At 39.3% G+C, this 23,088-nt stretch overlaps 1 protein-coding gene across 3 annotated transcripts in view; it reads right to left on the reverse strand.

The window, feature by feature from the left end:
• Nucleotides 1-500: 500 nt before the first annotated feature.
• The window catches only part of LOC115053885 (rho GTPase-activating protein 26), a 66,222-nt gene continuing 43,634 nt past the window's right edge, over nucleotides 501-23,088 (reverse strand). The window contains exons 13-25 of one of the 3 annotated variants that reach the window (XM_029518749.1): nucleotides 22,744-22,780; nucleotides 22,369-22,434; nucleotides 20,312-20,386; nucleotides 20,134-20,218; nucleotides 19,323-19,381; nucleotides 14,218-14,323; nucleotides 12,557-12,716; nucleotides 10,900-11,044; nucleotides 10,422-10,602; nucleotides 4,297-4,332; nucleotides 4,066-4,176; nucleotides 2,642-2,733; nucleotides 501-589 (exon numbers count right to left, since the gene is read on the reverse strand). In XM_029518749.1, the coding sequence (XP_029374609.1) occupies nucleotides 501-589; nucleotides 2,642-2,733; nucleotides 4,066-4,176; nucleotides 4,297-4,332; nucleotides 10,422-10,602; nucleotides 10,900-11,044; nucleotides 12,557-12,716; nucleotides 14,218-14,323; nucleotides 19,323-19,381; nucleotides 20,134-20,218; nucleotides 20,312-20,386; nucleotides 22,369-22,434; nucleotides 22,744-22,780 (1,242 nt within the window). The remainder of the gene's footprint in view (nucleotides 590-2,641; nucleotides 2,734-4,065; nucleotides 4,177-4,296; nucleotides 4,333-10,421; nucleotides 10,603-10,899; nucleotides 11,045-12,556; nucleotides 12,717-14,217; nucleotides 14,324-19,322; nucleotides 19,382-20,133; nucleotides 20,219-20,311; nucleotides 20,387-22,368; nucleotides 22,435-22,743; nucleotides 22,781-23,088) is intronic. The other 2 variants (XM_029518750.1, XM_029518751.1) reach the window with 2 other exon arrangements.

The following is a 23,088-nucleotide window of genomic DNA, read 5'->3' on the forward strand; positions in this document are numbered from 1 at the left end:
GAGGAGGTGCTGAAGCAGTGCTGCAATACAGCTCAAAATAATAAAGCAAGGGCTGAAAAAAAAATCACAAGCCTCCCAGCTTGGAAACACTGTACACACGCGCACACACACACACACACATTCCTGGTTGATTACCACATCATCTTCACCAGGACTTGAGAAGTCATCCACACTAATCCAACACTAACCAGAACCAAGGAGGGCTTGGTAACTTTTTTTTTCCCTTTTCCTGTTTTTTTTTTTTTTTCTCCAGTGCAATTCTCGGGTCCCTCCCCAGTCCACTCTGGTCCACTTCATTTCGGCAACATATCTGTTTGATATGATTATGCCTGGTCCAGTTTTAGCTCGAACCGAAACAAGAGTGACCTCAACAAAAATGGTCCAGTCCAGTAAAGTATATGGTCTAACAGAGTCTGTGCAGTCAAATCTAGTCCCCTTCGGCCCAGTTTGGTCATTTCTTGTCCAATATGATCCAGTTCAAGACTTTTTTCAGCCATGGACTATAAAAACTCCACATAGTTTTCTGGGATCAGTCCTGTTCGGCCGTCCAGAGTCCCCTCCAGCCAGCCTGGCTCCCTGGAGGCATGAACTGAAAAGTGAGAGAAAGAAAACATTTAATTTGTTTCAGTAACTCCAGAGAGAAGCATACATATCCGTGAACATGAGACACTTGAACAGCACAGAGAGAGCAATAGAGAGAGACAAACAGAGATGGAGAGAAAGAGAGTGAGGGAGAGTGGAGGAGTTCGGGGTAATAATAACTCATAATTGCTGCTAATAAGTGAACATGAAATACGCGCCAGGGTGAAAGATGTCAAATGTTCTGTTTTGATCAGATGATGCAGATGAATGTGAGAAGTAGATAACTGCTTAAATAATATTGTGTAGAAGCTATTATAAAATAGCTGAATAGTAATGGACATATGCTGTGTGTTACTATTAAAAATGAAGAATTCCAGATATTTCTCTGTAGATTTATTACCTCTTTCAGGTTTTAATTTGTACACAGTGCTTTGACCCATTCTAAATCCAACATAATTAATAATTTCAATTTCTGTGTTGTGTGAACGTGCTGAACTTCCAATTACTACTTAAGAGCACAATATTTACTTCAGAAAAATCAAGCATTCAATTCCTTAGATTAGCAAATCCTAGATATGAAAGTGGGTTGTTCTTTTTTGTTGGCTTATCGTGAGGCAGGATGATGGGATGTAAGCATGTGGTATGACCTGATTCTGAAGTTATGAAAGAAAATGCATCAACAAGTAAAATGAAGGAAATAAAAACATCTCGGCAGGAGTTAAAAAAAAATCAAATAAAAGTGCGTTCGCCACATTTTTGTCTTCACACAGAATCGACCTCACAAATCAAGCTACCTTAGAGGGACAGAAGAACAAACCCAAATGTGAACCGAAGACGAGACAGTGCACGGAGTTGTCATCTGTGTTTGATCATTGCTGTTAACCGTTTGTTCTGTCTTATGACGGTGAGGCTGCAGTCTGAGCTCTGTGGGGACAGCTGGGATGCTCTGTCCTTGGCTGGCAGAGAGCACACAGGGGTTTTGAGATGCCTCTGTAGGGATTACGTGTCCCCAAGTTCACATTTTGACCAAAAAGGCTCTGGTGACACCGATCTGCCTTACGTAACAACACTCGTTACTTTGCCTATTCTATTTAGGGTCTGGGAGTCTGAGAGACCAGCACACAACAAGCGGCATAACCCAAAAAAAGTGAATCCCCTCCTGCCTTGTTCGTGAGTTTCACTTCAGGGAAACAGATTTTTTTTATGCAGCTACTGCTTAAGTACTGCTTAAGAAGCTTTATTATCTTTCCTGTTGGGCCATTCTGGTTTTCAGTGGAGACTGTGGAAAGATAAACATAATTCACAGTTTTGGGAGCTCCTTGTTGGAGAAAATGAAATTAGGCATGAGATGACCACAAAGACCGTGTAAGGAGAGGTGCAAAGAAAGAAAATGTGAAAGGAAAAAAGGAGGATATCAAAAAATAGAATTATATTTCCAACACGTTCTTGTTAAATCAACTGCCTCCTCCATCTGAAGGATATTAAGTTCTGCCTGTGTGCAAAAAGCAATTCATTGCATTTGACTGCATCTATTACAGTCCAGTCTGCTCACCATCCTCTAATATGCAACAAAAGCAAGTGCATATTGAGGACAGGCACTGGATTTAAAAAAAAAAAAAAAAAAAACACAAACGTACTCAACAAATAGAAAAATATTTCATTTTATGCTATGAATTAACCGAATGATACCAATCAAAAATCGTCTTTCTGCACATTCCTTTTAGAATGAATTCTAAAGGAAAAACTTCAGAAATGACAGGGAACCAATGAATTTATTATTAAAATTGTAGCCAAGGGAAAATGGCCTTAAAAGCCTTTCAGTCATCATTTTTTAGGCCTGAACCATTGACCGTTTGGATAACTTAAAACATATTTTCAACCTTGGCAATAAAATTTGGCACCAAGGCAAAATAAATGAAGCCGAGCCAAAATTCCCAATGCAGCAATCTTTTTTCCTTTTTTCTTTTTTGTTTGAACAGTAATTGTTTGTTTTCATACAAACACCAACCCACATTCTTTCCCGTCTTCTTTCTGCTGGCGAGCTCGGAGCCTGACTCACCGTTCTCAAAGACGGTTCCAGCGATGAAGGACAGCTCGGAGTCGTGCTCTGCCTTGCAGGCGTAGAGCGCTCGAGCCTTCCTGCTTGCAATACTGAAGACATTGAGACAGAAAAAAAAAAAAAAAAAGATTTAACAATGTTTCTTTGGACATCTCAAACAGCCGAAGGAACCTCCAGTTACAGTAGCTACACACACATTATCATTCGTGTATATGAACTCTTATTGGTACTTAAGAGCTGTTTCATGCATCATAATAGATGCTGTCAAACCTCAGTGACTGTTATAGTTTTAACAGTGTTTTGTTTTTTGTTTTTTTTTCTCGACACATACCATCTATATAATTTTCAAATAGACAATAATTTTCCTCTCCACGGGCCTGAGAACGTGCTAACTGCCATTGAAAGACCAGTGGTTGAAGGAAAGGCTGGGATTTTGTGGGATTGAAGTGGTGGCAGCGATGGTGAGCTGCTAACAGCTTCTCCTGCAGCACCAGGACACTTGAAGCTTGAAACCTGAAGCACTGAAATGTAGTGAGTGGCACAGTTTGTCTGCCAAGACTTGGTTAAATAACTTCACCCAAATAAGGTACATTTTTATTCCAATTTATATAAAGATGCTTATATAAGAATGACTGCTAGTTAATCTGTGTAAAAATAGATTGTATATTGATTCTCTTCTTTCATGGAAAAGGTCAAAAGTCTCCTACACTGCTCACTGCATGATAGCTCCTTGAAGGGGATTCAAGGAGAAGCTGCAGTCCAATGGAGAATTTTTTTTCTATAATACCGTCCTACTTTAGAGCTACTGAAGCAAATATTAATATATTAGCCTACTGCTAAAAGGATCATATAATGTACTAGATGAGTGCTTGAGTCAAATTCCCCTGCTCTGTACACAAGATATACTACTTTATTCTCTTTACTGTGTCACACACACCAAAGGCCAATGATCGGCTCTTAATTTACTGTATAATAGCAACATGGAAACTTTCACAACCTCCAGTTTCTCATTTCACTTGCTGAGTTACTTGAAGGTCAATCTCAGGGCTGCTTTTATGCTGACCACAAAAGTAAACATATTGTACAGAGTCTTTTTTATTTGCTGACATAATTCTAACTCTGATTCTTCCGGTGATTTAAGCTGTTAGTTGATATTTAAGGATTCCCAGAGAATGATTGGTAGCTGAAGGCTGCTGCGCTTTATCTGCTTAGATTATGTTTCCTTGATCTGTCACTACTTTTACATTCTTTCTTAAAGTATTATTAAAAAAAGATAAGCGCAATGATATATCGCCGCATTAATTTCATTTCACAGTTTTAAAGTTGTTCAATCTTTTAGAGGAAGAAAATAAAGCGCATCAGTGCTATTTTTACCATCATTATCATTATAAAAATAAATATTTAGACAAATTATATTGGCCAACCTAATAGGAGAAGAGTCACTGGAGGCAGAGGACATTGGCTGAGGACTTGACGGCGCCGAGAACATCGGCCAAGAGGGAGAACGAGGCGAGGTGGGACTGGGAGATGTTGCACTGATGAACACATACATGCAAAATTACACAGTGGCAGTATTAGACAGAAATAAATCAGACATGACTGCTACGTAATCGACAGAGAAAAATTTGACTCTTAAATCAAAGTCATTTTCTCACCTGGTTGGGATACTGCCACGACTCTTTGGATTGAGCCTGCAAACAGGAAATGAAATAACCACCAAAATTAAATAACAGGTAATCGAAGAAGTAAAAGGTTAAGTACTACAGCATTTCTCCACCTGTCAAAACAAACATCATCTGACATTAACTTCAATATTATACCTTCGGAAAGCTTATGTTACTAATCAGTTTTCCCCTCTCACATCTATTTGCATTAGCTTTGCAGCACACAAGGAACAAAAGAAAGACCTCCAAGCTCGCAGGGCAGAAAAAAAGTTACAAAACAAACCTCAAAACATTCAGCTCCAAGAGAAACTGACTCCCTAATAGCTCTCAAAGGGTGACATGAGCGCCTTAATGTGCTCCACCTCTGACTAAAATAACATCCTGAGCTCAAGGCTTATAGTCATGATGAAGAAAACGGTTCATTCTGGGGAGTTTTCAAAGTCAAAACAAATGACTGCACTGGAGATCCATTTCTCTGAGTCTGATTATTGTACCTTGAGAATATCTGAGTTACATGATGAATTTTACAGTCTGTAGATATGAAACGCCAAATCAGCAGAACTAAATTTACTTACCCATCCACTCCAATTACGCAAAGCTGTAGTAAAATTATTCCAGTTTCAGGGAGGAGCACATCTACAATAAAGTTCTCTCATTTCCAAACTGTCATTAAGGATAGTGGTTAAAAAAGACAGAGTTTTGAAACAGGCTTTGTGGTGTTTTTTTTTTTTTTTCTTTTCTTTTCTTACACAAGAATCTATTTAGTGATTAACGAATACATGTGTGTTCAGACAAAACATAAACAGGAGCAGCAGTCACTGCTTTGCATTCAGGTTGCAGCACTGATAATACTGAGAAAGGCTGATGTACATCATGATTGATTGTACTTCAAACTAAAATATATTTTCCGCCACTTTAATTGTTTTGCCTGACATGGACTAAAATGACACTGAGAAAGTCTTACTAGTCTGATATTTCATGCCTCTAATTGGAGACAATTACACCCAAAAACCGTGTCTGTAGACTTTCCTTACTGAACATCAGACAGTTGCTCTCCATTCTCTAAAGGTTTCATAACTCTACCGATTTAAGATGTCAAATCAACCGAGAACTGACGTTTGACTGGAGTAGTTAACAGATTCGCTGCATTCAAATGATTCACAAAAGAAAAAAATAGCAGCATAGTAACAGTGAGTAACAGGCAGTTGTCTGTGTTGTGAAAATACGGTTGCGATACTGACACTGTAACATTTTAATACAAGATAATGATTGTATTAAATAAATACAGCCCACTCATTCAAACACACACACACAAACAAAACAGAGGTGATGAATGTATTTTCCTTTCTTGTGCTATTAGCTGTTCATCTGTGTTTTCCAACAGTGCAGTCCTCCTGCAATCGAGGACTGATTGTATTAGATTTAACACATTTAACACACGCAAACACACACACACACACACACACACACACACAGACACACATACATACACGCTCACACAGTATACATAGCCTTTGGTTTTTGTATCAACCGTTATTTCTGGGTAGAATGATGGATGATTGAGTTGACAGTATCAGTATGTGAATACTGGAAGTATTTGAACTTTATCCACTGACTTGTGTGCAGCTCTGCCTCACAAATGGAAATCTTTCAGCGATACAGTAAAAATTAAAAATGTTCTTTCAAGAACTCAATTACAAATAACTAACAGGAACATATGAGTCAATACATTCAATCAAGCAGATTCAATACTTTTTTTAAATATATAATAGGTTTTGTACTATTTTTCACCTTAATGAACTAATAAAGCTCATGCACTTTATATATTTCTATAAATCTGTGGATTTTTAGTGGCGTTCCAACAATCCACCATCTTTCTCTGCTTCAATTTCTGTTTGTCGTATGAACTAACCCATTCATCTTCTCTCCCTAGCCTCCAGTGGACCCGCTGGAAAAGCTGATTTCAAGCTGACTGTCAAGATATTTTTAACTACTGTGTGCTCCAAAAGAATAAGAATCGTTGTAAATCAATGTTTTCTCTCTCCTGAGAGAGCGATCGTATAGCACACGTGGCATAAAATAAACTAAGGTTGACGAGTTTATACGGCGAAGCAGCTGGTTTCAGGTGAACAGCGTGAATTCATTTGGTTGATCTCTTTGCTTTCCTTCTGACAGGAAATTCATTCACTTTGTCATAACACACAATGCAGGGAGACCCAAATGCAAATGTGACAAGCAACAACAGCATGCATCAACCATTAAGACCATTATTGTCTTCATGTTTTCATGTAACAGTTGTGCTGTTTATCGGTTTCACGGTGACAAATTAGGAGTTTATAACTTATACAGGAATTCTCTGCAGAGGAATTTATCATCCTCAGCCTAAAAACTCTGCACAGTACATCAGTGTGACATGCAAACGCCAAGTCTGTGAACTAGTAAAAACACAAGGGTGCAAATGGCTCTCAGAAATAGTTCAGTAATGAACATATCATAAATTTTAGTTGCTATTTATGTCGCACAGTAATCCTCGCACCGTGTTATCTTTGTTTTCAGGGATTTTGCTGACTGAACTTGATCCAAAGGAGAGGGAAGAGATTAGACTAGTTAAGCTGGTTAAACTGTGCTGCTTCCTCCCTCAGTCTGCATTTCTTCATACAAATGCAGACTAATAAATTAAGTCGTCTGTAAAATGATTCTTAATTTGCTTTCTGTTTCATCCGGTTGGAATCTGCCTCCCACCTTATTGTCAATTTTACACACACTGAGAGAATCAATGCACACACAACAATGTTTTTTTTTTTTCTCAATTGAAATAGACATGTACACACAACCACACACGCACGGGGCCCATGCACATGCACTGTTTTTTTCCAGAGTGATATGAAGGCGCCGCTATCAGCGCAGGGGGGCACCTTGGCAGTGCCCTGGAGTGCCCATGCCACCTTTTCCTTGGCCGGGCTGGGACGTGAACCAGCGACCCTCCCAACTCAGGTCCCAACCCACTGAGCTACCGCCGTCCCCCTCGTGTTTTGTTATCTTAATCATTCAGGGACAGCACTAATCCCCTTCAGTGCAACAACAACCATCACAGCCGCCATCCTGCTGCTCACATTTTCTCCTCTCTGTTTCAGCCACAATTTAACTCCAGACCTGCCTCACTTTCCATTCTTCCTGATTGATGTTGACCCACTGTGAATGAAGCTCGGCAGCTCCAGCTTACTAAACTCCAGCTTTACTAAAAGGCTTTCTCCTTTTTTATTATTGGTGAACATACATGTGAACAAAACTGATATTACAATTTAAGAAATAGAAATAAAAGCAGCATAATTAACTTATCAGTTCATTATTCTGAAAATTTGTGTGTAATTATTATTATTCACATCATCATTAGCGTGCTCCAAACACATCAAGTTTGACCATGCAGGCGCACTTGATGCCTATCAAGTTTTTGGTGTTACATGAATTCATAAATTAAATGCTTGAGGGCGGCAGCACATTTTCTGAACTTAATGGATTTAAATAATAAAAACACAAAAAATATTGTTGTGAAGGCTGCAGCTTTGAAACCACAATTAAAATAGTCGAATCCCTCATGAGAGACTGCCAGGCAAAAAGTAAATTTATTTAAAAAAAAAAAAAGTAAAGTGAATCAGTGAAAGTAGATCTAATCTGGTTCTCTGTGCTAAAGCCAAAAAGAAATTAGATCATCAGAAACACTGCCTCTTCACTCTCCATGAAAATAAAGAATGAGAAAAAGGAAAGAGACAGTTTGGCATTTACAATTGATGTACTCACCACGGTACATCGGTTCATGGGGGAACAATTAGTATGTGAAAGAATTTAAAACGTGTCCAACCGTATGAAAATACACAACAAAGAGCTCTGTTTAAAAGTAACAGCGTCAAAGCTAAAAATTAAAAAAATTAAATAAAAAATTTGCTTCAAGGTAATGTGGAGCTATGAAAACTCATCTGCCTTTCTATGTTGGTGCCTGAAAGGAGGCAAAAAATCTATTTTTGGGGGTGTAATTTTTTGTCTTTTTTAATTAAAAAAAGGATCTATCATTCAATATTTCAATGGAAAATGTGAAATCTTTCTCATCTTCATTACTCATCAATTACAAAAAAATTGCAAAAAATAATTGCAAAACATCTATTTACTTATATGAATAAGCTGCTTAATTAAATCATCCAAATGTGTTAATTGCCATATTCTCACTGTATTTGTTGCTACAATTGGTTAACTCATTCCCTTCCCTTGGTTAGTTAAAATATTCCCCATGATCCCCATGATGCAGGGCTCTAAAAGGACAAGCTGACACAGTTTTAAAGGCTCAAACTATTGATCCTGCCCACCGCAGCTCCTTTGAGATTCACACTCCACTGACGACTGTACTTCAGCTTTGGATATGCAGTTTCCCTTCGCCCATCTGTGGTTGATTCAGTTCGGCTCCTCTGCTGTAGGTCTGACCTTTTCTCACGTAAAAAGCACATGACTTCCAGTCCAAATTAGGGGATCTATCAGTCTTTCATCACACATTAAACATATGTAAAAACACTCAACAGCACTCTGTCTGTACATGAATGGCTTTGAGAGCAGAAAAGTACTGAAGGATTGAACCTTGTGAGCGTGTCATTTAACGCACCATTAGTTGCCCTGTCATGCTCAATGAGTTGTTCTTTGATGTGACTCATAATGAAGATATTCTCTGAAGATTTTTTTTTCTTCCTCCGTCCTCTCTCAGCTCTTATATATCAGAACTTTAATTTCTATACTGCAACAGATTTATTAACTGTTTTTTAATAACAAACAAGCATCTATGGACGACACACTGCATCTATTTTTGTGTTAAGGAATGCCAAAAATGTAAATACATATTATAAGTGACAATGTAATATATCTATTTATGAACTGCTTAATAACTGGTATTTACATTGTCTCCTGTGTCAAAAGCAGGACATGTTACATTTAGGTGGTGCTGCTACTTGTCAAGAGGTTTTCAGAGCTATGACAGAGTGGAAGCATATTAAATGTGGGTCATAAGGTTTCATTTAAGGAGGTTGGGAAAATTAAGGAGAGGAAGCAGCCGTGGCAGAGGGGAGCCAGAGCCAGAAAAATAATCCCTGCTAAATTGCAATCGTCTTGGCAACAGATTGTTCTCGTAGCTCTGTGAGGCTTCTGGCAGTGAATTAGATGACTGGTGGTGTTGATGTTGTATGTCAACGCAAAGAGCGGACAATAACCTGAAAAACAACAATTCCATGCTGACAGACAGAGAAATAAAGACACTGTGCATTTCTGTGTGTTTTGCTACCTGCTAATAACCTGATAACCAAGACAGGCATGTTCACAGATGAAGATATGCGGTACATCTCACAGGGCTTGCTCAGACCTGTGACTGTTAGGCAACGTGGAAAGCGGGCACACTGTAATAAATCCAAGACATGTAAATTATGTAACGGCTACACCACGTTTCTGCGTGTGTGTGTGTGTGTGAGAATGGTGCACTTGCTTTTACTTTCATTCAGGGAAACTGAATATTTCCCAGATACTTCGGGGTTTAAACCGACAACCTGTGAGTCACAAGACTATTCCACTGCTTAAGCTCTTAGCCGGCACAAATGTAAGTGTGTGCACTGATGCGTGTGTATGTGCTCAGCTAAGATACTGTGCCTGTGAGTGTCTCGGTGTGAGCGCACATTCTTGACCCCATGTGTTTGAGTCCCTTTGAAGTTAAGGTATGCATTTGTGTATATACAATATATCTCCTTGTCTATCTAAAGGGATCCAAAGTTTACCATCGCTCCCACACAACTGTTAAGCTGGAAAGCTCCTATTTATTTGGGCTTTTCTTCACATCTTAATAATGCATTTATGTGTTTTGATTTGATGGTGTTTGCACAAAATTCCCTGAGCCGCAGTCTTTAAGAACGTGTTTAAGAATCTTTTTTTTTTTTTTTTTAATTCAAACTGGTTGCCTTATGGATTTTATTTTTCACCAATGTGTCACCAATGAGTTTTATTTGTTTTCCGCTGAGACAGTTTTCTTCTGCTTACAGTGAATAAGGACTGTTCAGACGTACAGTTGTGTATCACTGCTCTGTCCCACTTACAGTGAGCTGGGTCGGATCTGCCGGGCGTCCTGCTCTCCGTCGTTACTGGTCAGGCTGTGCCTCGGGGTTCGACCTTGGCTGCTGCTGCTACTGCTGCTGCTGCTGTTACAGTTGGCAGAAGAGGAAACCGACTGCTGGAGCTCGCTGACTGTGGCGTTGACAACACTGTTCCTCTTTTCACCTGCAAGAACATGGAAAGATTAACTCTATGGTATTTTCACACAGATGCATTTTTTCCATGTTTGCTGCAAATACTTTTACACAGACACAAATTTTCCGGTGCTGAAATCTCTATCGCTGTCTAAAATCACATGTGGTTCACTGTGTTAAACTAACAACATAACTACTGACAACCTGTTGTTCACGCTTGACACCAGAAAGTGGTGGCTTCTTTTATCTCACAGCATCAAATGGCAGGTGTGAGCCAACTATTGTTATTATTTTTGTGATAGACAAATATCCAACTGGTTCAGCTGACCTTTCTGGGAATGTGTTGGTGTATGGAAGAGTGTGAGAGGCCTCTCGCTGCAGGACGGGGCTTTACTCTCTGTGCTTTTTCTCCTGGACAGGTTGAGCTGCGGGTTGGTTGAACCACCTGCAGAACTCGGCACATCCCTGAATATCTGCAGAACAAGTCAGGTTTGAGCATAACCAAAGCAGCAGCAGCAGCAGCAGCAGCAGCAGCAGCAGCAGCAGCAGCAGCAGCAGCAACAGCAGCAGCAACAACAACAACAACAACAACAACAACAACAACAACAATAATTCAAGTCCAAAAGCAAAGCACTTAAGACTAAATTAAAACATGCATTAAGCTATTTCATTTCTCAAATGTGACTGTGGGAAAATGTACGTCGCTTCTCCTATCTGAACTCATGTAGGGCTAGAATAGCGATCACAATGTTGTGTTCGAACGTTAAAACATCCACACCCTGGCAACAAATGCCAGATTGTGATTTGATACAGAAACTGTACTAAAAAAAGCTGCATGACATGCTTAACCACCAGTTGTCCTACTGCATGAGTCGCAAAGCGCCAAGTTAATAATTCTTGCCTTCTTCTCTCGTTTCAGAAAGTAGGTATAATTTGTGAACTGAGACAATTTTCACACTAATACTAATTGCATCCTTTCCAGGTCAGGCCATGTGAAACACAGCAATCAAGCTGCTCACTGCTGCATCTCAAACATTTTCTAACCAGGAACAATTGTATTTGCAAAACCTTAACGACTGAAGACATTCAGGCTGTGATTTGTGCCACTGACTGCGACCGCCAGAATGGATTTTCACTCCTTCAGGCGTGATTAAGCAAAATGCACAAAATCTCATGCTGTGATGATATTGGCTGGTTTTCATGTTTTTTTTTTTTTTGTTTTTTTTTATTAAGAATCTTAACATTTTTCGGAAATTATGTTTTTCCCACAGCTGCTGCTATTAATCTGTTATTGCAGCCCAGGTGAGGCGTCATCGACATGAATCCATTCATTCATCACTGCAATTTTTTTCCCTTATTTTTGTCAGCCCCACACCCATGACTTCACACAAGAAGGAGAAAGGAGGAGAATTAAAGTTTGGGGTGCTGGAAAACTCTTTAATCACACTGGATTTGTTGCTTTGGTTGCAGAAAAGCAAAATAAAACTTCATAAGCATAATCACATGAAACGTGATTACTGTTGCATCGCATGCAGACACAGCTGTGGGTTGGCGGGTAACACATCCATGCATACATGAATGTGTGTTTTGTGTCAGCTTTTTAACACTGACTTCTCTCTGTATTATTTGTCTTCATGTGTGTTTGTATCACTGGCTGTGAGTGCACTTACAAGAGTGCCGAATTATCCAGCACTAATGCCGATGTACCTGGTGGTATAATGACATGTATAAGCAGCTTGAGTGGCCAATAAGCTGCTTGTACCTATAGGGGGAAAGTGGCTTTAAAGTGGATCTGCAGTCCAACATACACGGTTGTTGTCAGTTTGTATGTGCAAGTGTAGCTTTGGGTGCAACACTTGTTGGTTTAATGTGTATTTACATAAAAGCTAGCACCCTAGGCAAAGTCAGAGGACTCTGTTAAACCTGTACTAAATGCTGCTGTTTGTGTTTAACCTTTGTATGCGTGCGCACTCACACACTCTTACCCTTTCATTGTGCTCTATAAGGATCTCAACGACAATATTTTGGAACTTGATGTCCATGATGGCCGCCACCGTCTCCTCCTGGGGTCGGAGCAGAGTCGGCCCAAAGACGACACCCAGATTAGCGACGGTCATAAGGTTCTGCTGGTGGTGACTGGCCACACTGTAGAAGGCATCAGAAAGCGGGTGGAACCAAATCAAATCCAAAATCCTGTCATACCTTCACCATTTGAAAGGAACCTCACTGCTCTTGTCACCTGTTTTTCTCTACGCTAAAAATTAACAGCTCTTGTTTATCGTTTATCTGTTCCTTGTTATATTTGAGATATTTAACGCACAACCAAGAGCAACCGAGAGTAGATGTCTCCCTATAAAACAGTGATAGTCATGATGACAACTGTCAGGTAACATAATCGCCTAAAGCCAGGTACAGTCCCCAGTGCTTGTATTAGTATTTGCCTACATGTTGTACAAACATGGCTCACTTCTCCTTGTGTCGCACATTATATCATGCTGCTGCTGTTGAAGAAAAGCCCGATAAAGCTACAGGGCTTAGATTTAGTTTATACTGACAGCACAATGCCAGCTGGCTGCATTAGAGGAATTCTTACACAAAAGCCAACAGTGTCATGCTCGGCTTTTTTTGTACTTAAGGGCTGACGCGGCTTCGGGCTATCTAATTTACAAACAGTCAACATGTTTGAGTCTGTCCAATATTTGCAGAGAGGAGGCTGTGGCAGGATTTGAAGCCCTGGCAGAGAGAAAACGAAGAGTCAATTGTCAGGAAATGGGCTGTATGAAAAATAAAGATCTTTAGAGTCTTACAAATGATTTGTTGAATTTAATCATCTGGAGTGCTCATCAGCATCTGCTCTGCTGGACAGCCCTTGACCAAAACAATGAATTCCAATCAGCTCCCAGGCAAAGTACTATCCTATTATCTCCAGAAAAGAAGTGATTTGGTGGCTTTGCGGGTCAATGGCTATCTAGAAGGCGATGTAAAAACTGGGGTTAATTGCTCATGTACATTACCACAGTTTGAAGTTAGGAGTTAATTTGAATTAAAAGAAACATAATTTGGATTCTGTTTAAACATAATTCACATGTAAACCAGATTTATGTTGAACTTCATCCATTCATGTTTTACTGCCAGGTCACAGGGGGTGCTGGAGCCAATCCCAGCTGACATTGAGCGAGGGCGGGATACACCCTGGACAGGTCCCCAGGCCTGGGAACCGAACCTACGACCTTCTTATTGTGAGGCAGCAGTACTAGCCACTATGCCACCGTGCTGCCTTGTATGCCTGCCTTATCACCACTAATGCCTCTTTCTGTTCCAGGGATAAGTCGAGAACATCAATTTGATGGCGGCTGCTGGATGGGTTTCTATTTTCAGTGTGCATTGCCCTGATACAGAGAACACACAGAGCACTAATCCTCTCGGATGGACAACAACAGAAAACCAGCTAAGGAGTGTATGCAGAGATGAAATGAGATGAGAGGAAAGGATCATTGTTTCCACCAATACTACATGGTGACAGCTCAAACTAAGTTAACTAGATAAATACTTTATTTATTATCAGGGTAATACGGAAATAGTGCACAGCGTCTGATACAACGAAATAACAATGATTGGTATTCATGCATTTGTTATCTACGCCTACTTGGCCAGATGTTTCATCATCAGCTCCAGCATCTGTCTGTTCTTCTCCGGGAGTCGATGCACCAGTAGATGGATCTCCGTCACCCTGGCTTCTGGGTTGTCCAGTTCTGTTCGGAAACAAAGAATGACACTGCAATTGGAAAAAAAATTGAGACTTTAATGTGTCACAGTTGATGACTGACTCCTACGTGCGAGAGGAAAACGCAAAACATTAGTAAGCTAGTGTCGACAATCAGAAAGTGTGCTTTTATTCTTGATCCAAGCATGTTACATATTGAAGCAAGTTTCCTTTGTAGTATCAGATATTTGCAAGACCTTGGTGAGGACACACAAGCCACAAGTATGAGCAGAGATTAGTGTACTAATGACACAACACAAATCTTGAGCTTTAAGTAACTGTGCAAGACTGCACATTTTCCAACTGTGAGACAAATAGGATTTTTTTTTTTCTATTGCTCTCTTCATTGGACTTATTGAAAATATGAAAAAAAAATCCATCAGCCTTGCATTTGACTGTGATTACCACCATAAATATCACCTGTGGGGAGTATCTAGAAGTAGGAGTATCTATTTTGAGACAATGATGCAGAAATGGATGCAAATGACAGACAATATAGGCAGTAAAAGCAGGAAAAAAAAGCTTTGCTTAGTCATTGAGCTGTTTAATTCAGCTGCAGAGTGGAAAGGCTCTGTGTCCTGAGACGAACAGGTAGACAGGCAGTGTGGGTGGACAGACAGGCAGCCAGAGAGGCCTGCTGTTGGTGAATGACTATAATAAGTCACGGTCACAGAGCCAGTCGATAGAGAGATGACAGCAGGCTCACAGTAGATCAACCCTCAGGCCCTGGCTGTCAGCACCAGGCAATACACTGCAGAGGAGGCAGTTCACACACACACACACACACAAACAAACACACAGTTTTTTAATAACCTTACACTCTACATCACTGCTAAAGAGAAGGAGCAAAATTTTAAAATGTACTAATTCAGTGTGTTTTGGATTAATGGAGCGGTGCTGCAATTATTCTACTTCTCTGCGATTGAATTTTTTTTTTTTTTATGATTTTACAGCAAAAAAACTGATATAAGACAAATATATGAAAAATTCTTTGAGAGTGTGAATTTTTCCACTATCAACCTCAAAAACTTTGCAGGTCCACAGTATGCTCAATTTCCCCAACTTTGACTTAATACTGAAATGTCAAGATTACAGACAAAGTGATATAAAAGGATATTCAGAAAAGACATTTTATTCTTTGTTCTACTTCATATCATAATCACAAAATTCATCTCAATTCATACCTGCATTAGAACAAATGATTTAAAAATGATTCACACAGAGACTCTAAACTGTGGAAACTTTGCGTGGATCATTCCTGCAGTTGATGTGCTCATTAGCATTGCTGCACTTATCACCTTAGAATTCATGCACATCTTCCCTTCTTGCTGTGCAGGCACGGTTGCAATCCTCAATGCTCCAATAGCTGAGGTATTTTATAATTTGACAATGATAAAACGAAAGAATATTCTTGCAGCCCCTACATCATTTTAGCAATTCACTTTAGCAATTGCAAAGAAACAATTAGGGTTTTTGTTAATAATTTCAAAGCAGTTTTACTTATCTAACGCTAACCGACCGTGCCTGAAGTGCAATGACGACTTGGGACATTTATTGTGAACTTGAAATAATAAGAAAAAGTATACATTTGTTTAAATTACCACCTTCTTTACAGCTACTAACAAATTCTAATAAAAGAAAAGCAATAAAAATGTGTCCGGGTCTTAAGCAAGAGGGAATTTTGGATTATGTATGGATAAATACTTTTCCAATTAAAGCCAGGAAAGCAAATAAATACACACTATATATATTAAACGAAGCGTGCTTTCCACATCTGCTGACCATTGGCTGATGCCTAACAGACTGCAGCACTACATTTTTATCATTCATTATTTATCCTTGACATCTCCGAGCAGCATACCCGATATTTTTTCTGTGGCATGACGTCTCTGTTCGCATTGTGATTGGATTCAGAATCAGTTTAATCAGTATTAAGCTCTACAGCTGCTGAATAAGGTGTTTAATATGGGGTTTTAGATGAGGAGGTGCTCTGAAAAGAGACGAGTCCTTGAGAGATTTGAGAACGCAACCGTTTTTGGAGCTCATTCCACCATCAGGCAACCACAGACGAGAACAGACTGAACTGTGACCGCCTTGTTTGCATGGAAGCATGTATGAAATAAGCATGACAATAGAGCTTTTCATATAAGCAATTCTCTAAATATCAAACTCATGCAGGGCTCTTGGTTTAGGATTTGGACCAAAAGACAGCTAAAAGCTTCTCAAAAAAGCTTCTTTTAAAGGGTGTAATCTAAAAAACAGGGTGAATTGTTGACCCATCTGAAAGCTTTTGGAGTTGAATCACTGCTTTATGTTTTACAAATTAGCTGAAGTTGTTCTGGTCCCTAATTAAGATAGTAAGATCAGATAGGTCCAGATGGCATCTTATTATCTTAATAGGGGACCATTTTCAGCAAACACCCTTAAGCCTGGTCGAACTGCACAAAGGTGGGATGAATACTTGTCATCATCTGGATACACTGAGTCATTGTGGAAAAGCAATCATAGTTATGCAAAGAAAAAAAGTTATGAAAATAGTGGATTTCTTTGTGGATGGTCGGTCTTATAACCTTGTGTCGTTGAATGCGACAATGAAAAATGTGAGGCAAAGTCATGAAGGTCAAGCACAAAGAGTCGAGGTACTGAGGAGATAACAATAATACAGACTCAGCCACATCATGTCTGATGTTGGAGAGGTACTTTGGCCAGCTTCCTCAACTGCTGACAAGGACTTCAACACTTACATCTTTACTCTGCTCCCACCACAAAAGAGGATGAAAGTTGGAGAACTAATGTCCTGATACTTCACTTTGAAAATAAAGGAAGCAACATATTTACCTTGAAGCCTTTCAGAAGAGAGAGGGGCCAGCTTTTTGGGAAATATGTTGTAGTATTAGTAAAACTGTATATTATCTTTAAATGAACCTCATGGTGTGCACCTTCCATCACCATGTCGCGTCTCATCCTTTTATGTTACCATTGAGAGGAAAACTAAGCAGGAGCAAAATGTATATAAATGAGAAAAGATGAAGAAGATATTACAAGGAAAGCTAATGAGTGATTACTGTTTGTGTGTTTTCGTGTTGCCACATGCCTAAAGCAGGTATCTCAAATTCAGGTGGCACCGTCTCTCCTCCTACTCTTCCTTCTCATCTATCCCTTTTTTATACCCCCTGCTTTTCCACTCCATTTCTCCCTTTCCTACTAAATTCTGCTCTCTGTTTAAACCCAGCTATTTAAGCCACAGAGCAGTACAGGACTGGGGAGCGTAAACTGAGATGAAACCAAAGGAGTAGGAGGAAGATGAGATTTGTGACCATGAGCGATGGGACGAGTTATGAAGGGTACATGAAGGGGAGGAGGAGAGAGGGAGGGAGGAGCTGAAATAAACAGTTCAACTGAGGACGCTGTCCTTAAAGGACCTCACTCTGCGTCTGTAAAATTCTGGCTCGGAAAAAAAAAATACCAGAGAGCACTTTCACATGCAGACAAGCATTCTTGCAGATATGCATTCACACAGAAGAGTGGCATGCAAATACAGAAACTCACGGCAACTTTTTGCCCCAAATTTTCCAACTATGTTTCATACCGGGTGAAAAAGAGAGAAATGAGCTGTTGCAAAATGAACGGCAGACATCATATTTCACTTTTTTACAGCACTGGTTGTCCAAGTTGGCCATGAAACATCTACATTGTCTTTCATAAACTAACACACAATATCTCTTTTCCCTGATGCATGCAATAATACACTTTTTTTCTCCTTTGCTCTTCAGCTGGCCTCACTGAGCAACGCTTTCTTTTTGTGCTGCCAGAGACACGTGGTCATTTCCTGGAGTTTCTTCCCCTATCAGCTCAACATTGCGGAGGCTCAGGCACTGACAAACAAAGAACACACATCCTGTCAAACTAGACTGGACTGGATTGAACTTAACTGTACTTCAACTTGCTCGAAATAGCCTATTTTTTTTTTTTTTATTTGTAACATTCAGCAGGGACAATATCGAGTTAAAACACTGAAATGGACTTGATAGTTCAAAGCCAGGCAAAAGAATATATATACATAACATTACTAAACTTGTATCTAGCAGATCAGGCCAGATGACATCAAAGTTACCAGACTTTTACAGTCTTCATGCAAAGTCTCTGACGCTAAAAAAACAGCCAGTGCTTGCAGAAGTTTATTTTGTTACCTAGGCGCCACATGAGAGGAATCTAATACACTGAAATTACAACAGTGGGAGACTTTAGTTAATTTGTCTTTCTGACAGCTGAATGTGAATTTTTAGGAAATTATTTAACTTGAAATGATACACTCCACCCATCAGGTGCTGGTGCAAAATAAAGGAGCATTTTTGCAGCTGCTTTCTTTCCCAGCAAGCCTCATAACACTAAGCTCTTCATAGGCAGTGACTTTCATATCAGCCCCCAAGACTTTACCTCTTCATGGGGAATTTGAATCTATATCTGGTACAAAAGTTCCGGAGCAAACTGTGTTCCTCTGGTGGCATAAAGATCCACAGCGGGGAGGCTGGTATACCAAACCAAATACAAAGAGGCATACATAGTAGAAGTGTGGCTATGCTGTTATCTCAGGAGGTTTAACGTTTATTTGCATCTGGCACCTGGTTTAACAGCAAATCATGATTTCATTCATATGATGCTTTCATTTTACAACCTGAGATGGAAAAAGGCTTAAGAATGCTTCACTGACAGTGAAAAAAGATTGAGAAGTAATATAAAAAAACCCCCAAACAAACAGATTCTGCTACTAAGCAATTTGTTTTCAGGAAATCATTTATGATCTTTTCTTTATTACAGGCTAGTAATGAAATCCAGGGTGGCATTAGAATAAGTGCTTGCAGTGTTTTATTGTTAATCTTAGAATGTGAATCAAACAAACCTCAAACTGCTGGAGAGTTTTCTGTGTGTTTTGCCAACTAAGCGCATACCGCAGGGGAAAATAAGATGCACAAAGAGACAATACTCACTGGCAGCTTTGATGAAGCTCCTCTGATACTGGTATGTCATGAGAGGGGCGGGCAGCATTCTGAAAACACAGGCCATTTATAGAAAGTCAACTTAGAAAATTGACTTGGAAAGGTTTAAGTCTGGTCACCTAACGGAAATGAATCAATCTAAATGGCTTAAAATGAGCTTGTATTTTTCCTCCAGCTGTTCATCACTACAACGACAGCTGACCTGAGCTCCTAATCGCTGTCACAATGTGATTGTCTACGTGTGTGTGGGTGCGTCTTGAATAGTGCAGGCTGAGCACAGCTTGAACACCCGTACTCCCCTCTTTTGCTCATTTCTCCTTCCACTTCACTGCTTGTTCCCAACCAGGTCCCAGCTTCCCGCAATTCTGATATCCTGATTAAAACTTATTAACATGGTTTGGACAAAGTCATTTAAATGGCAGCTGCCATACAGTGGCCAGCAGGTAAGACAGCGGCTGCATCATTGATCATAAGTGCCAAACAATACATTGGCACCAAGACAACAACCTCCCTGGCTTTTAGAAAAGAATTCTGAAGATTGCAGAATAAATTCAGCAATTTATGAGTGAATGAAAAGGGAAATGAAGAATCCAAGCCACTGCCTCATAATGCACGACGGCCAGAGTTTCAGAACAGCAAAAGTACTGTAATTTTAGAATAAGATGAATGATTCACGAGGAGCACAAGGGTGGTTAACAAGGAATACTGAAACAATGATGTTTTTAAAGCTGGTGGACACTTTAATAAAAACAATGCAGCGTGCACACTTTATGTCCATTTGTATGAGCGTTTTCACACAAACCTGAGATAGTGCTTGATAGCACTTGTGATGGTCTTAATTTCCCACTCTGGATTTTCCAGCTCCACGTCAGCACACGTTTTGGGATCTGATGGACAAAGTATATAGAGAAGAAAAAAATAACTGAAGAGGAAACAGACGTTATTTTCAGTTTTGTCTGAACATGTGCGCGTTTCCTTACCCATAGCCAAGCTCAGCAGTTTTTGTACTCTGGAGTTGACACCAACAATTCTGTACAAGCCCTGTTCATCAATACCTGAAGGAGAGGAGAGGGTTATTTTCTTTCTTGAAGCGACCAAAATAAACCATTTTTCTCTGGGCTCCAGTCTAAATTACCGAAGATGGAGGTAATATATGTGTGTGAAATGGTTTTCTCTGAGTTCATCCATTTACAGAAAGCCAAGACAAGAGCAGAGCAGCAGATATATAACAGAAGTGAGGTAATTTTCTCATTTACAATTACCTTAACATTTTATTTTTCAACACCACCCGCCATTTCAATTTTTATTTGATACTTGAATTTTTAAAGATGTCCTTCACGTGGGAAATAATTGTGGCAGTTGAGGAAGGCAAGGCGGTCATTATGTACATTATGCTAAATGTAAACATGCAGGCCGAGCAATGAGTGTGGGGAGCGTGAATGAATGCACCATCATGGTGCACCAGATGAAGGACAAAGGGAACATTATTGCACACGTCGACCATTACAGTGACATTTTCAAAAAGACTGTATTAGCAGGGATGCATTAAAAGACAACATACTGAGAAGGTTTAGATTCTGCAGACCTTTGAAGCCTTTCATTTCAAATGATTGACTTTAGACCAAACAATATTTTTCTACCACACAGGCCTTAATAACTTATATGTACATATTTATTTAACCCTTAGAGGACCAGAGATGTCATAGAGTATGTTTTAAATAAGAAATTAATGCAAACTATACATGCTCGGTTCTTAAAAGTTGTTGAACTGACACTGTTACAACCACAATTGTGTTTTATCTCTGCAAATATTTTCTTCACTCCCACAACATAGCACATGTAGGCTACTAGCTGTCTGGTGCTACTGTTAAATACTGAGATAACTGCTGTGTATTTTTGTATTTTTTACATTAGAATAATTATGTTGTACCTTCTTTGAGAACTTCATGTTTATGTTTCAATGGTGCTACTCTGTTACTTCCTAAAGCACCATGTAATTAATGTGACAGATATATGGAAGTGTGTTTACTTCCCTGCACGGTTGTGTTCCCCTTCATGTATACATGTATAATGTGGTGTGGTTTAACATTGGGCTAAAAGGCTTAATCCCCTGCACAGCTCATTAAGTCAAGAAAATATAGTTAAATTACAATATTACCATTGCAGCAATAATTTAATAAACTATGTCAATGTTTGGAGTTTATATAAACTCTGTTTTTCAGTAGCCTTCAGGACTCATGTTGTATAATCACCAGTTACGAGGGACCTTGGCTATAAATCACTGGTCTCCTTTAGTACTGAGTCAGAAGGATGGACAATTATAAGTACAACAATCTTTCATTATATAGACACATATGTGACCTTCTCAAGATGATGTTGAGAGGGAGAAAACTGATGATTTTTCAGATGCTGCCAAGGTGGCAAATAAAAATTAGTAAGTAACTTATATTTCCAACTTTAACCACTCAAAGATAGTTTTCTGGTTGGAGGTTGCAGGGAAGTAGTAAATTCATTCATTACATTTTCTGTTTGTTTTGGGTTTTTTTTTTTTTTTCATTTCATTGGATAAAATTTTTGCACATCTTGTACTTTCAGACAGAAAAATATGGAAAATTATGGAAATTTGCTTTGTTGTGACATACACTGCTTAACGTGCAAAGTTTAGGTTTAAGTTTGCTTATATTTTGTAATTGCTCTAAAATCAGAACTTTTTAATGTGGGAGTGGTGGAAACTTTAGCAGATACTGATGTCAGTAGGTTTGCAGTTTATTTCGGTGATTAGGTTGGTCAGTGTACATAGTGAAAACTGCCTGCTCCAATGTCCACTTCATATATGTCACCCTTGAGTAATACAGTAGAAGAATATTTTCAAGCAAAGTAAACACAGGGATGTTAACTGAGATCAGACTGTCGATAACAACTAGCCTCCTACCGACAGATGAATCACTGTGGTGTCACATAAAAAGTGCACAACTGAAAGTAAAGCATATAACAGCAGAGGAGCAGGATATCTGCAGCATCTGTGCTAACATTGTACCTCGAGTCTCCACTGCATAGATGAATTTTTTCATCACGTTGAAGCCGATGACATCCAGCTGGGCCACTTAGGGAAGAGGGAGTCAACAGAGTGAGTGTGAGCCATCACAGTCAAGTCAGTCAGGGTCAGGAGAAAATTGTTCTTGATTTACATGCACTTTGATTTGCAAAGCAGCATTACCTTCTCATGTGACACCACAAAATTTAAATAATGTGCAACACATACTCAAATACTGAATGATTCCTTGGCCATGAATAACAGAGCATTCAGAATATTTTGTTTACATCAAACCCTTTCCCTTCCAATACTAACACAGATAACTAACAATGGGCCTTTATCTAAACAATTAAATTGAGCCCACTTGAAGCTACTTACTGCCTTCAGTCTGGTTGTCTTTGTTCAGATTGTACACCTGCAAATAGAAAACACACACATTTTTTCATCTTCTTTAAACCCAAGCAGAAAAGCAGCACAAGAATGTGATAAATTAGCACGCAAACACATGACATTACACCGAAAACAACACAGCCATATAATATATTGTAGAAAATGTAGGACATACAAATAAAGATGTGTGTGTGTCTGTCTGCCTGACTGATTGCATGTGTTTGCACTCTAATCGACCATGTTTTTCTGAAAGGTGGAATTGTGTGGCTGAGTCTTTATTGGCAATCAGTGTAAAGGTACTGAAGCTTGCCACTGAGAAGGACAAAAAGGTGT

This window comes from Echeneis naucrates, chromosome 14 (assembly GCF_900963305.1).
Source record: "Echeneis naucrates chromosome 14, fEcheNa1.1, whole genome shotgun sequence".
In the NCBI taxonomy this organism is placed as follows: Eukaryota; Metazoa; Chordata; class Actinopteri; order Carangiformes; family Echeneidae; genus Echeneis; species Echeneis naucrates.